The sequence below is a fragment of the Chelonoidis abingdonii genome, chromosome 5 (genome assembly GCF_003597395.2).
Source record: "Chelonoidis abingdonii isolate Lonesome George chromosome 5, CheloAbing_2.0, whole genome shotgun sequence".
Classification (NCBI taxonomy): Eukaryota; Metazoa; Chordata; order Testudines; family Testudinidae; genus Chelonoidis; species Chelonoidis abingdonii.
The window spans coordinates 123,550,510-123,566,865 of record NC_133773.1 but is presented as its reverse complement, the minus strand read 5'-3'; the positions used below and the strand labels follow the sequence as shown (position 1 = coordinate 123,566,865).

General features: G+C 43.0%; 2 protein-coding genes across 11 annotated transcripts in view; one reads left to right on the top strand and one right to left on the bottom strand.

The window, feature by feature from the left end:
• TRMT44 (tRNA methyltransferase 44 homolog) overlaps window positions 1-1,973 on the bottom strand; it is a 33,543-nt gene extending 31,570 nt beyond the window's left edge. For 3 of the 6 annotated variants that reach the window (XM_032767222.2, XM_032767223.2, XM_032767224.2), the window contains exon 1: window positions 1,155-1,509. In XM_032767222.2, coding sequence (XP_032623113.2) covers window positions 1,155-1,479 — 325 coding nt within the window. In that variant the 5' untranslated portion in view covers window positions 1,480-1,509. Of the gene's footprint in view, window positions 1-1,154; window positions 1,510-1,916 lie in introns of those variants that run through there. The other 3 variants (XM_032767225.1, XM_032767227.1, XM_032767226.2) reach the window with 3 other exon arrangements.
• ACOX3 (acyl-CoA oxidase 3, pristanoyl) overlaps window positions 1,799-16,356 on the top strand; it is a 66,430-nt gene continuing 51,872 nt past the window's right edge. For 2 of the 5 annotated variants that reach the window (XM_032767220.2, XM_032767218.2), the window contains exons 1-4: window positions 2,076-2,158; window positions 8,454-8,638; window positions 13,535-13,768; window positions 14,937-15,011. In XM_032767220.2, the coding sequence (XP_032623111.2) occupies window positions 8,471-8,638; window positions 13,535-13,768; window positions 14,937-15,011 (477 nt within the window). In that variant the 5' untranslated portion in view covers window positions 2,076-2,158; window positions 8,454-8,470. Of the gene's footprint in view, window positions 2,159-8,434; window positions 8,639-13,534; window positions 13,769-14,936; window positions 15,012-16,356 lie in introns of those variants that run through there. The other 3 variants (XM_032767219.2, XM_075066615.1, XM_075066614.1) reach the window with 3 other exon arrangements.

Below are 16,356 nucleotides of genomic sequence, written 5' to 3'. Positions count from 1 at the left end.
GTGGCCTATATGTGTCTGTTCAGGAAAGCTTAAAATTCCATGCCAGGTAGGGTTGCCAATTTTGGTTGGACGTGTTTCTGGAGGTTTCATCATATGACAATCTTTAAAGATTAATCTTTAATTCCTGGAGACTCCTAGACAATCCTGGATGATTGGCAACCCTAAATGCCAAGATTATTAAGCAACACAGATAGTGTGAAAGAGACAGAGAGACCCAAGTTGCTCTGAAAAATCTTACAAGCCATGTCACATTCTACAGCTCCAGATGTCCTTTTTAAGTTCTGTACTTTCAAAGGCTATTGTCAAGCTTTGTAAATCTACAATTACACCTATACTGCCAGCTGTGTTTTTGTTTGGCCTATTTCTGTAGGAGCTCCAACCAGTCTCCCCCCTCACCACTATACTTCCACTTTCTTCTTAAAATAGATAAGCATTATTTCAATATCCTCCTTGTTCACAAGAATGGCACACACAAGCTAAATTTAGCAATAGTATAAAGCATGATGCTGTGAAGAACCTAGTAGACGCTGGAATTTTCTCAGTGCTTCATTTTGGATGATAATAGGTTTTTCAAGATTAGAAGAACAGCTGAAAATATACGGTATTTTAAAGGGTGGATTCTAGTTTGGGGCTGTCAGTGTCCTTTAAAAGAGCACTTGGATCCAATATCATGGTAACAGACATACCAAACTGAATAATAAATATTTAGGGTGGAATTTTCAAAATCTCCAATTGATTTTCCATGTGAATTGGGTGCCTGCCTCTGTTAAGAGTTTTTGAAAATCAGATCCTTAGCATTTACACAGTGCTTTAAAAAGCCATAGAGTCCAGTGGCACCTTATAGACTAACAGTCGTACTGGGGCATAAGCCCTTCCCCCAAAAAGATAAGTGTCTGAGTATTTTACTCATATCTTTAAAGACAAAACAATCAGATGCACTCCGCTAGCACCTGTGGGAAATACCTTTCACTACAAAGTAACAGCCCCTGTTGACCTTGGTACAATCACAGGAATTTACAGGCTGCCTTAATTCCTTTGCTATCATCCCCTCTTGCTATGGGTCCAGGAGGCAGCTGGAATTTGCACATATGAAAGCCCAGCTAGTTTCCACAACTCTGGCTCTGTGCTGTCATTCATCCCCTTTGTTAAGTTACCTTTTATGACCATTTCTTTTCTTGGTGCAGTGGAACAGTGAGGGTGACTTTTAGGGAACAGAGTTCTGAGGACTGCATTGAGGCTGAGAGCATCTGTCTCAGGCTGGTTTTCTTTCCCAAGTTCTTTAATGAAGGCTGGCATTTCACAATCCTCCTGAGCAATCATGCCAGAGAAATCACTCCAGACAGCTTCCAGCATTGTGAGGGGAGGGATAGCCCCAACCCCAGCAATCACTTGCCTCTCCTCCTCCCTGCCCTGCTCCCAGTCCCCAGCTATTTCCCTCCCCTCCTCTGCCCCTGTTCCCTTACCCCCATCCCCAGTCATCCCCCTCTCCTCCTCTGTCCCCGTCCCCTTCTCCCCCTTCCCAGTCCACGAACCCTTTTTTTAGAATTTGAGTTTTTCTTCACACTTCCAAATAAGCAGCTAAACTAAGCAGGATTATCAGATACAGAATCAGGATGTTACAGTTTACCAAAGTCAGCATACATGTCTAGCCTAGGTATTTAGCAATAATAGTAATTATTAAAACCAAGAGAATATGATTGCATTTACGATATCCTACATCCTCTTCAGGNCCCCCTCCCCTCCTGTGCCCCTGTCCCCCTCTCCCCATCCCCAGTCTTCCGCTCCGCTGCCCCTGTCCCCTCGCCCGCGCCCCCAGTCACTCCCCTGCCTTGCTCGGCCCTGTGCCCGGCCCCCGCCGGGGCAGACACTCTCCTCTCCGCCTCGATGCGGGAGCCGCTCAGTCTCTTGTTCACCACCTGCGGTTTCTCCAGCCACACGCTGAGGGCGGCCCAGAAGCCCCGGGGCAGCACCGAGGCGCCGTCCCGCAGCGCGATCGCCCCCGCCAGTCCCATGCGCCCCGCCGCCGCCTGCAGCCCCAGCCCCGCCGGAGTCGCGGAATTAGCGTGTCTCCGGCGGCGGGGAGGAGGCGGGCGAGGCGCAGTTGTACCGTCAGTTCCTGCAGCGGAGCAGGCTGGGGCAGCAGCGGCCGCAGCTGCAGGTAAGTGAGTGACTGTCCACCCCGGTGGGAGTCTCGCTGGCTGCTCCCTTCCCCGTGGCTGCGGCCTGGGGGTTGACATCAGAGCCAGCCTGGCAGCGAAGGGGAGAAGCCAAAGGCAACAGCAGAAGCAACTGATCCCCGTACAGAGCCATAGCGAGCTCTCCCCTCCCCGCTGTACCAGCCAGTGTCCCGTTCATGGTACCCTTCTCCTCGCCCACAGCTCGGGAGGGAGATAGGCCAGACAGTGGCCTCGAGGCTGTGAAGTGGGATAGTCATTCCCTGTTGAAAGGGTCCCTCGTGGGTTGTCATCCATATATCTAAAGGGTTCTGGAATAAAACCTTGACAGGTTGTTAAATGTGTAGTTTACTCTTCCCTCTTTGTTGTTGCATTTCTTCCTGGTCGGACAGTAGACTGGTCTGCGGGTCATTTCTGTACCCCGTTTTTAATTAGTTCACTCTGGTGGTTGTGCATTATACTGCAGTGGAATTTCCCAAGGAGAGTGTTGGGCTGCTGCAGTGGTATTGATAAGTGACAGTTCTTTTACTTTATGCCATTCCCTGAACTCTGATCGCTCATGAGTGTCTGGGCTGCACAATTTGTGCATTGTTATTTCTCAGCAGTACATTGCAAATGGTTCTGTGTGGATGTATCAGCAGCTATTATTATGCAATTATGAATTTTCGCTACTAACGAGTTCCCCCATGTACCCCGTTTTTAACTTGGCAGCTGTCAGTGAAACAGGTCCAGTTGTTTACAGTCACATCCACAAACAAAACCCAAGATGTAAAGTCAGGAATTTTTAAAAAACACAAAAAGCCTGAGTTTTCCAAATGCTGACATATGAGCATAAATTTACTCAAATGCATAGTCCCATTGAGCTCCATGGAGCTACCATGTAATGAAGTTACACAGTTGCATCATTCATTGCAGGATTTTAATCTTGTTTAGCTCCTTGCTTCAGATCAGTGTAACCTGTATGCTTTGGTTTGAGGCTCTGACTTTCCATCCAGTTTACCAGCTGACTGACTTGCCATTATTTTATTGTCTGACTGTCAGAAAAGTAGTTTTATTCTTCTGCTTCAGCTCAAGCCCGTTTCCTTGTCTATTACTTTCTGTTTCTCTTCTAAAGCCAGCTACTCAGCACCTTCACTGCTGCTAACTCCCCTGTGTGTCTGAAGGATGGCACCCAGAAATTCTACCGCCAAATCCTCTTCCAAAACATTCTCATCATCCACCACTGAAAAGCTGTGACCTCATTCTAAGAGGATCAAGTTGTGGGGAAAGAGATGCTAAGGAGTTAAAAATGGAGCAGAGAGAGAAGTGGGAAAGGAGAAGAGTGAAACCAGTATTGGTAAACCAAAGGTTCACACGCTTCTTCATTGTTTACGTAGGCCAGGCTATACACCCAGCCAGGCCCCTTGCCTCCTTCCCTCTCAGCTGGGGCCCACACTCCACTCCAACCAGTCCCCCCACCTCCAGGCCTCCAGTTGGATGCAACCCTCTGGTAAGCTGCTATCTATGTCCTGAGTAGGTCGCAGAGAACTTCCTTCGTCTACACCACCAAGTGGGCACTCCATGGGCCTGATTTTAGTGGAAATCAGGCTTTTCAGATTTTCACCCAATAGTTTCTGCCCATTTTTGCATGTAGATTAATTTCTGGCATTTTTATGGTCCACTGCAAGCTCATCTTTATGCCTTTCCCATCGATCTCTTCCCTGCAGTCAGCATGGCTCGAATTCCCCCTTCCTTTGCCTCATATCTGGGATTACATTGGGAGAGTCCTCCCTCCCTCCCTCCCTGTTCAGGTTTGAAACACAATATAAAAGAGCTCATTGAAAGAACAAGATCCTCAGCAAGCTGTAGGCTGGTGGATGAGGAGAAAAGATGAGATCATAAGATGGGGAACAAAGATCAAAATTGGTGTGTGGGGGCATAACTTTTGTTTTTAAACAGTTGACCTAACAGCAGTTTGATTAACTCAAACTTTAATTGCAACAGTAATTCAAGATTGCTTTATGTTAATCCAAAAGGAGTTAATAATCCAAGATCAAGTTAATAAACGAATTGGCCATGGGTCTCTGAGCTTCTTTAGGTCAGGGTAGAGGATTCAAATTCGTATAAACCTGATTATGTCAAGTCCCTAAAGCAGATCCTCAGCTGGTGATAATTAGCTCTATTCCCTTCAATGAAGCTATGACAGTCTACACCAGCTGAGGATCTGCCCCCTCTCTGTGTGGATATTCATGTGGAATGAAAGAGCACTTGGGCCTAAATCAGCAGAGACTTAGGTGTTGCATCACCAAGCAATGGCTCAGACCCTGCTGGGGCACTTATCTGAGAGGTGGGGAAACCTGTTCAAATCCCTTCTCATTAGGGGGAGGAGGAACTGAACTGGGATCTCCCCCATCCCAGCGAACTACTCCAACAACTGGACTAAAGTTTATAAGGAAGGTGGCCTCCTTTCCTCCCCCCAGCCATTGTGTGTGCAGTTAGGCATGCCACTGGGTACAACTGCAGCAGCAGGACTGTGTAGGTCTAGTGGCACAAGCTATCTCAAAAGGGGTGGAGAATAAGATGCAGCTGGTGGGTTGCAGGGAGAGTGTCCCGCCGCACCCTGTGAAAAGATTTAACAATGGATGCACTCCCTGTGGGTGCTTCCAGAGATTCTACAGTGCAGCCCCTGGTATATCTGTAGGGCATAATTGAGCTATATGGCCCTGATCCTGCAATTAAATCTTCACACCCCATGGAGTCCTGTTAAATTCAGTGGTACTCAGTACAGGCACAGATCCCTGCCTGTACAGGTCCAGCTATAGAATGGAGGCCTGTATTAGCAGGATTCCACAATATTTGGGAGGGGTTCCAAATGCCGCAGTATAAATATTATTCCTTTTAAAACAAACTCTTTCAATTGCATTGACCAGATGGTGTTCTTTTAAACAAAAGCTGAGTTTGAATTCTATTTTGTCAATAAGTGTCTCCAGTGAGTAATTTATATCTGGACGCTGAGCATAGCTTAAGGTCAGAGGGAGGGTGAATTCCATGTTTGCTTACAAAATGATAAATATGAATACCTTTGAAGTGATATATTTGTGAAATTCCTAGCTGGGGAACAGAAGTCAATAAAGACCTGAAAACCATGGAGAGAGAGATTTGTTTATTTAAGGATTTACAACACCACCTGTTGCCTCCACATCTAGGTGCAATTAAAATAACATGAATACCTATATTAGTCTGTCAAATGAAAGACGTGGTAACAAAACCTCTGTGCTCAGCCAAAGGTTATGCTGCAGTCTGAACACATTAGTACATTGAAATATATCTAGAAAATGGTAATACAAACTACCAAAAAAAAAAAAGTGTGCAGGGGAAGAGGTATGTTCTGTGTCTAGAAAGTCATTCAGTGTGTAATAAGAACCAGGAAATAGACAATTTAGAGAGGAGAATGGGGGAGCTTTCCTGGCTTCTCGCCTTCCAAGTAGCTTGTTTAATGGATATGATGATTCAACCTAAAGGAAAATATTTGAGAAAAGTTACGAGCAGGTGGAAAAGAAGGGTTTTGCATGGAAATACTGAAAGCAATGATTTAGGTGAGAAAGTAACATTTTTATGCAGCTGTCTGGATCCTATGAGATGAATAATTTGTATTTGTAGTTATTTATTGAGACCTCTACCCACCGTTTGCTGGATACAGGGCAATGTTAGAACACATCAATTTTAGTCCTTGGGTGGGGAATAGTCTTCAGAAATTACAAAAAGGAGTTAGGCTTCAAAGTCATTGCAGCCTAAAAAGTCAGTATTTTGGGGAAAGTTTTAAGTGGCTGAAAATACAAGTTTAGAAAGCAGTGGCCATCCCTGCTGTCACGAGGGTATCCTTTCCACGGAGGGCTTAATCTAGTCTATTCTCAAAGCAACTGTGTCTTGATACAATGGTTGCAGATGGTTTGTTGGTTTGTTGTTTTTTTTTACAGAGGATATGTCTTCACTGCAGAGTTAGCTTGGGTGATTGGCACCCAGGTTAGCCTGCTTTCAATGTGAACATCCACACCACAAAGCCCTATCCAAGTTACTGTGTCCTCACTGGTACTGCACTCCCCAGCATGTGTTGGTAGGATTTCTAGGGGAGTATCCAATGCTTCTTTGTGATGCAGTAAGAGGAGACGCTCTATGACTTTCCTGTTGCATTGTGGGAGGAAGGCATTGGAGGACTATCAGCACTCAAGTGGTTTAGCTTGTGGTCTCACCGCAAAGTGAGTGGGTTACTACCTGGAGTGAAAGTTCTATTCAGCTAGTCTGAATTGTGTGAGAGGTTTTTTGCGTGTGGATGCAAGGGACCATAGGAGCAACACTCAAATAAGAGCATGAGTTAACTCTGCAGTGAAGACATACCCTAAATATCCTGTGGATGCAAGGGGCCGGATTCTCTACTGCCTCAGTGATTCCACCCTTCCCATTTATACCTGTGTACTGCAGGCATAGAGCAAGACCATGTGGATTAGCATTTTACAGTCATTTTTACGTGCACTTTGCATAGGTGTGTGGGACTACACAAAGGCAGATAACCTCAGTGGAAGAGGAGGTCAGAGCTCCTGCCTATTCCTCAAAGTTATCTCTTCCTGCCAGCATCACTTCTGTCTAGTTCGGCTTCAGCGTGATTCTTGGTTTCCTGGCACTCATTGGTCCCTTTGGTGATACGAAAAGAATAAAACGTTTGTTTATGTGTACTGACCGACAAATGCCATTTGGAATAGTTCATTTGAACATTAACTGGCAAGACAGGGAAGAAAAGAAATGCTTTCATCTCCTGCATTTTATGCTTGGTTTTTTCTGCATGTGTGGATGCTTTGATATTTTATTACACAGTGTTTCATTTGGGAGCGAGACTAATCTTTTTTACTGTTGTTTAAATCACAGCACTTTCTTCTTCTGGTCCTTTTATCTAGTTTTATTATTATGCATAAATTATATATTTCTTTTTCACATTGATCAGTTCACGTTTTAATAAAAGCATATAAGCCATTTATGTCTGATCAGAAACAGTTATTTAACTTGTACTAAATCAGTTAAGTTAGAAAAGGAGAAAGCCAGTCTTAACAGTTGAGTCTGCAGTCCCTGTCCCTTTTGAATGATTATGTATGGATTGATTGAAGAACTGTTTGTGATGGGGTGCACTCACCTCTCATGAGTGACTTCTGTGAGGTGGGTGTGGTGCTGCCATCTTCTTTTTCTCCAGGTGCCCCCTGTGGGCAGCCAACCTCGCTAGGCAGATATTCAGTGGCTCAGCCCCTCCAGCCATGTCACACACAGTCAACAGGCATGAATGAACCCCTTCCAGGGTAACAAAGGTCCAACGAGAACTACTCCTGCACCCTTGTTAGTGTCTTCAGCCCAGTTTCTGGGCTCAGTTCTCAGCCCCTTCTGGGCTAACTGTAAATCCTTCTCTGCCCTGTTAGAGAGCAGGGCTCTCTCCCTGGAGCTCTGATGAAGTGGGTATTCACCCACAAAAACTTATGCTCCAATACGTCTGTTAGTCTATAAAGATGCCACAAGACTCTTTGTCGCTTTTTGTCTTCACCAGATATCTCTGCCCCAACTCATCTCAAGGGTGGTTTTTGGGGTTTTTTTGTTTTTTGGGGTGGGGAGGGGAGGGAGTAACCAAGAGTCCACCAAACAGACAGTCTTTCAGCCCTGTCCCTGAGCCTTTAAATTCCAGCCCTTTGTTTGGGCTTCTAAATGAGCCTTTATCCCCTTCTCAGGGCTTGTGCCACTTCCTCTGCAGCTGATGGGGGTACTTGGGCCTACCCGCTACACCAGGTCCCAACCCAGAGACCCTATAAATAAAAGCCATGTACTGCTTCCTTTACTTGGTTGCTCCTGCACCAAGCCTTTTTACCTCTGCCTATTACTTTAGGGCTAGGGCTCTCAGATCCTTTCACTCCCAGGTTTAGCTAATGCAGCCTATTAAGCTCCCTTTGACCAGAGCAGAGCACTTTCTGTGCCCCTCTGGCCCCAGCCAGGAATTGAAGTGCTAAGCCTCTGCAGGTCCTTTTAACTGAGCCTACTGGGGTCTGATTGGCTACTTCAGATGAGGTCTCTCTAAGAAGAGCTGAGGACCCACCTTTGCTGCTCTTCTTTTATGGCAGGATGTAGTAGGGCCCTGGGGCCTCAAAGGATGAAGTACGCTGTGCCACACTCTTCAATTCCCTTTTTTATCCACTGATAAAAGTACTTGTGAAAAAAAATAGACATTTTCAGTGTTTTAGCTCATTGGACATATGTTCTTGTTGGATGCAGAAGTGTTTAACTTCAAGATGGCATCAGCTAGTGATCTGAAAGAAGCCACTTGCAACCAACGTTCTTGGGACATCTTGCTACCAGATTTCCCTGAGGGGCCACTTTGTGAGTACCGTAAGAGGGCTTCCTTCAGCTGGAAGGAGATGGCAGTGTTTATAGATGAAGAAGATCTCATCCAATTCAAGGTAAGGTTCCCCCCACCCCCAAGGATTGCTATGTTGTCTGGGGAAATTGGGGGTATTTTTGAAGGGAAAGGCATAAGCTGAAGTAATAAATGATGGGCCAATGTTGGGGAGGGAGGCATTGGAGGACTATCAGCACTCAAGTGGTTTACCATTTTTATGTAGTCACTTTTTAGAGCAGAACTGACTTCTAAACAATACTTATTTCACTGCACTGATCAAATATAACATTTTTATTTCACTACTAATGATGAATATTGGGAAGCAATACTAAATTACAGCAGACACTAAATTAAAGTCACCATTTCCAATTAACAAAGCAGTGACCTACTATATTTGCATACGCTGTAATGCTGCTTGCAGTGACTCAAGAGCAGGAGTACCAGCCTCAGGGCAGACTGTTAGGAGACAGGGCACAGATCCCAAATTGTGAGTTCTATACTTTGGCTAGGTCTACACTATATACACCCCTGACTGACATAGTTATACTGACCTAACCTGCCTTGTAGACAGTACTGCATTGACGGGGGAGCTTCTTCTGTCAACATAGCTATCACGTCTCAGGGAGGTAGATTAACTATGTTGACAGGAGAACTTCTCCCATCGGTGTAGGAGGATCTTTACTTAAGCACTGCAGTGGTGCAGTTGCATTGGTGCAGCTGTGCTGATGCAGCATTTTAACTGTAGACCTGCCCTTAGATTTCACCAACCTGTTATCAAGTGGATACTCCTCAGGCACTATAGAAAGCCTTAACACAGAGTCAGACAGTCCCTTTGTATACTCTGATCTATCTCACCTCCCTTTTTCCCACCCCCAGGCGATCATATTTTTGAGATAGATTATCCCTTACACCAAGAATCACAGCAATATAAGGTTATGCCCATGTCACTTACTGCAAGTCAGTTGCACTTTAGATCTCAACCAAAGACAGCGCTTGTAGCCAATCCTCTAGTAAACTCTAATAAATATTTATTAAATAGGAAAAGAAAACAAAAGACCATTTATAAGGTTGAAACAGGTAAACATATATACACAAAAGATTTACAATTTTAAGTTTCAAAAGATAATAGAAACCACTACAGTAAAAAAGTTGTATACGTCCTTTAGGGCTAACCCAGACCAAACATCTGGAGGTCTCTTGCTTATGCCTAGAAAATCCTTGCCTCCCCCGCATCCCCAGAGTCCAAGCAGGGATTGTTAGGAGTTTTAATCCCCTCTTGCTGTGTGCCCTGAGCTGCAAATTGCCCCGATGGGAGGAATCCACTTGCATGACTCATCTTCACATGGAGGAGGGCAGAACAACAAACAGCTTTTGTTCTCTTTAATGTCCCACAGTAGTCCGTCTGGTACTGATAGACCTTTCCTGTTGGACAGGCCGTAACATCTTCTGTTGAAGATCAGCACTTCACCCTAGTTAATGTCTCTCTCCTGTTTGGTGAGTTACACAGTCACAGAGGCTCACAATACAACCACTCAAATATTACAATACAATATGGGAAAAGTGAGATTAATACATGCAGCAAATCAAATCACAAGAATTCAATGAAGTCTAAACACTAAACAGTTCCTTAGAATCTATTTTAACAATACTAACACACAGACAAGCTAGACTGATACTAGCTACATATTTGCCAGTGTTCATTTGAGATGTGGGGACTTTGGCTTGAGCTGGCACCTGGTCTGCTAGCATCACACAAAAGTATCTTTGGACCCCAGACACACGAACCTTAAAAGAACAGAGAGATCGTAAATACCTGGCTCTGCATCTGGCTGACCTACTGAAAAGCTAAAGGACAAAAATACCCATTTGTACCAGGGTGTAGCAGAGTTGCATAGGCAGTTGTAATAACTGGGACTACAAATTTACCCTAATTGTAAGCTCAACTATAAAAATTAATTAAAAGTTTATCAGATGTCCCAATAAATGAGAGAACTGCAAAGGGGAAACAAAACATAACAAAATTAGTCTAAACAAAAAGATCTACTACCAAATTAAAGAACTGTGTTAAGATCATGCCTGGTAAACAAAAAAATGATACTAGAAATCAGTGGACCAAAATCAGGGTGGAGTGATTTTAAATCAGTGACATAAATGACTGATTTTAATCATGATTTTAAATCAGCATGCAGGAAATCTTGATTTAAATAATTGATTTTAATCATGTTTTACATTTGTACTTTAGTTATTTTCCTAAAGAGAGGTTTATTCTCATTGGCCATTAACCATTAAAACATGCTGATTTGCAACTAAATATAGTCTTTACACTAAATTTGGTGCTTCTTTTCACTAATCGGGAGGATACACAATATCTATGTACATTTAAGCAATTATGAAGCTTAACTTAACCTTTATTCAGATTGTTAGTGTTTACATATTTTATTAGAAAATGTTAAATGATGCATTTCTTATTTACTAAGATTTTTTTTTTAAACCTGTGATTTGTGAAACTATTTGGATGGAATATTCAATTAAAAATGCACAATAGTACTTTAATTTTTTTATTAAATAAAACTAGCTTTAATAAGTTAATCAAAACATGGTTTGTGTTTAAAACTAGCTGATTTATGAAACAGAGGAAGCATTATCTGTAGTTAGTGAATTGAACTGATTGTTTTCAGTCACCATGTCTTTTGATATTTTAGAACTAGTAGATCTCATCTTCTCACACCTAATTTTTATTCATAGATTGGAAGAAGAAAACAAGTGTCTTCTGCTTTTTCAACTTCCCTTTTGTTTCTTAAATCTGAATGATCTAGTAATTGAACTGAACTAGTTGAATAAACTGTAATGAAGAATATATTCGTTCTGCACCTGCAGAAAAGACTACTGTTGTCAAAAGCTGGTTTAGCACTTCAACAAAATCTAGTTCCAGGTGCTAAGTGACTTCCACCAGTTCAATGGTTTGACCTTCATTAAAACTAGCCAAAAAATACATAGTAATTTATATTTTTTTTGTATTTAATTTAAATTATTTTGATAGATATTAAGTATAGGCCTTAACATTGATTGTCAGTTTCATATGTAATTTTAACTAGGTTTATTTTTTAAAAAATAACCTGTATTTAATTTAAATGAAAAAAATCCAGGTTTTTTATTTTATTTTAAAGTATTGATTTTTATCCACCCTGACCAAAACCGATGTGTCAAAATTTTTGGCCTAATTAGTAAACAAAATAATGAGAGGATGGGCTATTCAGCCCATCACTCCCTTTTGGGGTCTTAAAAGAAAAAAATAAAACACACACACTAGGGGGTGGGAGAATTAAGCACAAGAAGCAGCTGTCTACCAGCAACTGCTGCAGCAAGCTTGACCATCATGGCTGCCACCCCCACTATCTCCTTGGATGCCCTGTAGTACCATTGCACCTTTGCCATTTACTGAGAGATGTCCTACCAGACCGGGCCAAGAGAGGGACTGAGATGATGACATCACCTCCACTAGCTCTGTCTGAATTCCAAACACCCATTTAGGAAGTGACACTTAGAGACAGTGTGTGAATCTGTCCGTCAATCTCTTGCTCAGTCCTTTTCCTTCCCTTCTTCATTTCTTCTCTTTCCTATTTCTCTCCTTTCTCTTTCTGTCTAATAAGAATCTGGCTTAGCCAGCCAAGAATGCATATTGTTATGAGCTGGGTTATGATAAGAGGTGAAAAGGCTACTTCAGGCTGAGATCTCAGTATCATCGTCATCACTCCTATATCCACATTGCTCATCAGTGATGGTGCCCCAATGACCAGTCAACCAGTTGTCTCCACCCCTGACGATTGTGTGTCAGTGCTTGAGCCTCCACGAAGTCCATTCCTGTCCACTCTTTTATGTTGTTTAAACAAGGTTTAGGGGTTGGTATACAGAGATCTTTGACAACATAAAAGATCTCTGCATACCGAACCCCAAACCTTGTTTAAACAGCTTAATGTTGGACAGTTCCAGGGCTGTGTTAACACCTTTAACTCTTTGGGCCCATTTATTTCATTAAAATTAATACAACAGTCTTCACGGGGGAGAGATATTCCCTCTCTCTCCCCTCCCTCCACCCCCGCCACCTTCTTTCTGAAGAGCAAGGAAAGGCACATTTTCTGCCCAAAGCTCCTTGTGTTTCTCCTTAGATTATATGAATGAAGCTGTTTGCCTAAGAATACACAGACATCATCACAAATACAAACTCCCTTTAAAAATGGCCCCAGGCAGATTAACAGTCGGTCAGACAGGAAGGGAACTGCTCCAAATTAGACCATTTGAAGGTGCACAGCCTGTCTCCTAGGACTCAGCCCAAATGGTAATAGTTGGCAATTGGACTAGATGGACTATGCATCTGCTCCCTTCTGGGAAGAGAGCAATCATAGGTGGCCACATAATGGCTGAAATGGCATTACACAGCCACTGCTAGTTGACGAAGAGCCTGAATATGACCCTCAGAGCTCTACACTGATGCTCAAAGGGGGACTAGCACTAAAACAATATTAGACTCCTGCCAATAATCAAATAATAATGCAGCTAAAATGCAACCATGTAAGTCAACAATGGTCTGACACTGTTCCTGGGATGTTGACTCATCTAGTGCCGTGGAAATTTAATTTTAAGAAATGGCAATTTACAGGAGCTTCTGACTCATGCAGTTTCAAGTGTGTGGCTGCCTCACTTTGAAAGATGTATCTGGCACTTACATTATCTGTAAAATCACAATACATTTTTGTCTTGCATACATCAGTTGTTTTAATTCAGTCTTTTGTGTATTTTAATTTTATTTGGATATTTATTTCTTTATTTTGGCTGAATAAGCAGCTACTGTGCTAGAAAGCCCAATTCAGCCAGGGAGGAAAATTAACTTGATTCTTTAATACTTAACTTCTTCCAACTTTTTGGTATTAAATTTCTGTTGCCAACTTCTCCCCTCAAGAATAGAATCTTCTCTGCTTTTGAAAATGATCCTGTCTTTGCTCGTTACCCCGGAGAAGATGTGACCCTTGAGAAGTATCGTGAGCTGACATTCCTGCGCTGTAAAAGGCTCTTTGAATATGAGTTTCTTAAACTGGAAGATATCATGGAGAAGCCATTAAAAATTATGGTTCTTATAAACTGCCTAGGAATGTATGATTGGTCTCTGGGTACCAAATATTTGTTAAATGCTCAGGTAAGTACAACTCAGAGAAAAGTCTTGTTACCCTGTTGCACTGCATTTTCATAGTTCTTTTTTTTTCTCTTTGAGGAACATTTTCTAAAAGCAATATCTTGCCACAACTACTTTTCTCTTTTTAAATAAGAAAAGTGAGTTAATCTGTTTAAAAGTGCCGGATTGGATAGGCTTGGTTTGAAATCAATGGGACTCACTTTGCCATTGACTTTAGTGGTGCCAGAACTTCACTCTTGGATAATAGAACAGGAACATCAGAGGTGTTAGTACTGCATACTTCCCTGCATGAGCCTCACCTCCATCGTGGAGAGGCCACCCCTTTTTATGCCAGAGGAGAAATTGGCCTTGTTCATTCAGAGCATGCTCCCAAAATCACTGCAGCTAGTGGAAAGATTCCTACAGATTTCAGTGGGCCTTGGATCTGTCCCTCAATCCTTTGTCCTTCAGTTGAATCTTCCAACAACACATTGGCTGAATGCATTATTTAGTGACTATTTCTATTTCCATTAAATGATTTTTTTATTAATGATTTCTTCTGCTATATGGCCAGCTCCACTACTTAGTACCAGCTGTGGTTGTGATTTTGTGACGTGGATAGCTGTCCAGCAGGAACTGAACTGAGATCACCAACTGTTTTGTAGTTAGAACAGCATGAGATGGTAAAAGCTTTCAGTTACTGCTGATCTGGGATGGATTTTCTGGCCAACTTCAGATTCAAACCTCAAGTCATTTAAAACAGAACTATGTGTAATGAGATAGTATTTTTTCAAAGGTTTTGCATCCCTAAACTGTGGTTTTGCACTTGTAACTACAGGCACAAGTGGAAAGTGAACCCACTGAGTGTTCCGTTACAGCTTGCAAAAGGTGGGCTTGTCATGAGGAGCAACGTCTCCATGACCCATTCCATCCTTGGCCTCTCTTCTGTATAATGCAAAGTGTGTTCTGACTTTGTATGACATTCAGTCCAGTGCACAGGAGCTAGCACAAAGCCAGATCACAACTTTAAGCCCTCAAAAGAGTGTTTAAGTAAGAAGTAAGTGTTGGACAGCTCTGTTGGCTCCCTACTAAGGATGACTGTTGTGCTTACTGATTGTTGTGTTTATTCAAGCACTCTTTCCAGCATTTTGACAGGGATTTCACAGTCATCTCTCTCATTTTGTGTTTTCAGGTGTTCGGTGGTGCAATTGAGAATACTGGCTCTGAGAGGCATCAGGAATTCGTGAAGCAAACCAGTAACATGGAGGTAATTTTGGAGTAACTCTTCAGGGTTGGGTACTGTCATGGTTAAAGGGCTGGCTGCACCTCTGGGCCCTTTCTGATCTCTGAGTGCAGGTGTTCAGCCCTTCACCATTACCTGACTCAGGGTGGAATTTTGTAGTTTTTCGACGGTTGGGTCTGTCTAGTCTGCAGTAACAGGGTATGATTGCAGTTCGAGTAGCCACCTAGCTTGAGTGCCAGAGCAGTGAAACTACAGTAGTGTGACACAATCCCGCCCAGAACTCTGGGTAATTTACTCATGGTGCTAGCCTTGAGCCAGTGAGGTTAAAAGTAGGTCAGATATGTTGGCTTGAGCTGCAATCAAATGCCATGATTGGAGTCTAGGCATACTATTAAAATGGGGCCCGGATACACCACTCTGTGTATACAAACCTCCTATTACCCTGCAGGTCTGACTGGATCTCAGGCACCTGCATTTCCACCCTGCCAGAACCTGTGACTCATGCTATTGACCAACAGCCTTCTTAAAGCAAAACTATTTTTATTTAGCCATTAGAACAGGGGTCTCAAACTCAGTTTGCCTTAGGGCCAGTGCCAGTCCTCAAATCCTCCCAATAATGTGACTGAAGATGGTGTTCAGAAAAAAAAACGTTTATATTGTGTTTTTTTGAGTTTAAATTGCTTAGAAATAATAAAGCTGTCATACAACTTTATACAATTCTTCGCCTGCCAGAGAGTTTTTAGTGTTTACTAGACACCTGCCAATGCTTGAGTTCTGTCAGTTTGTTGATGTTTGGCCTCTGTGACTGAGCAGTTGAAACCTTCAGGATTGCAGCAAGGTGTGCATCATATAGTTGTGTTCAGTATTTTGACTTGTTTATATTCATTGTGGAAAAAAGTGATGCTACCTCTATGGCTGACTCTCCCTGGCAACTAATGATGATATCGCTGTCCCTCTCCGTCAGCCAATAGGAGCTACGTAGAGTGGCACCTACAGCGGACATTGCCGGCAACTATCTGCCTGCGTCTCTCCTCCACAGGCCGCAGCGGGGAGGTTCTCGGGCCACAGATGGCCCATGGGCCGGAAGTTTGAGACCCCTGCATTATAGATTCATGGACTCTAGGACTGGAAGGGGCCTCGAGAGATCATCAAGTCCAGTCCCCTGCCCTTATGGCAGGACCAAATACTCTCTAGACCATCCCTGATAGACATTTATCTAACCTACTTTTAAATATCTCCAGAGATGGAGATTCCACAACCTCCCTAGGCAGTTTATTCCAGTGTTTAACCACCCTGACACTTAGGAACTTTCTCCTAATGTCCAACCTAAACCTCCCTTGCAGCAGTTTAAGCCCATTGCTTCTTGTTC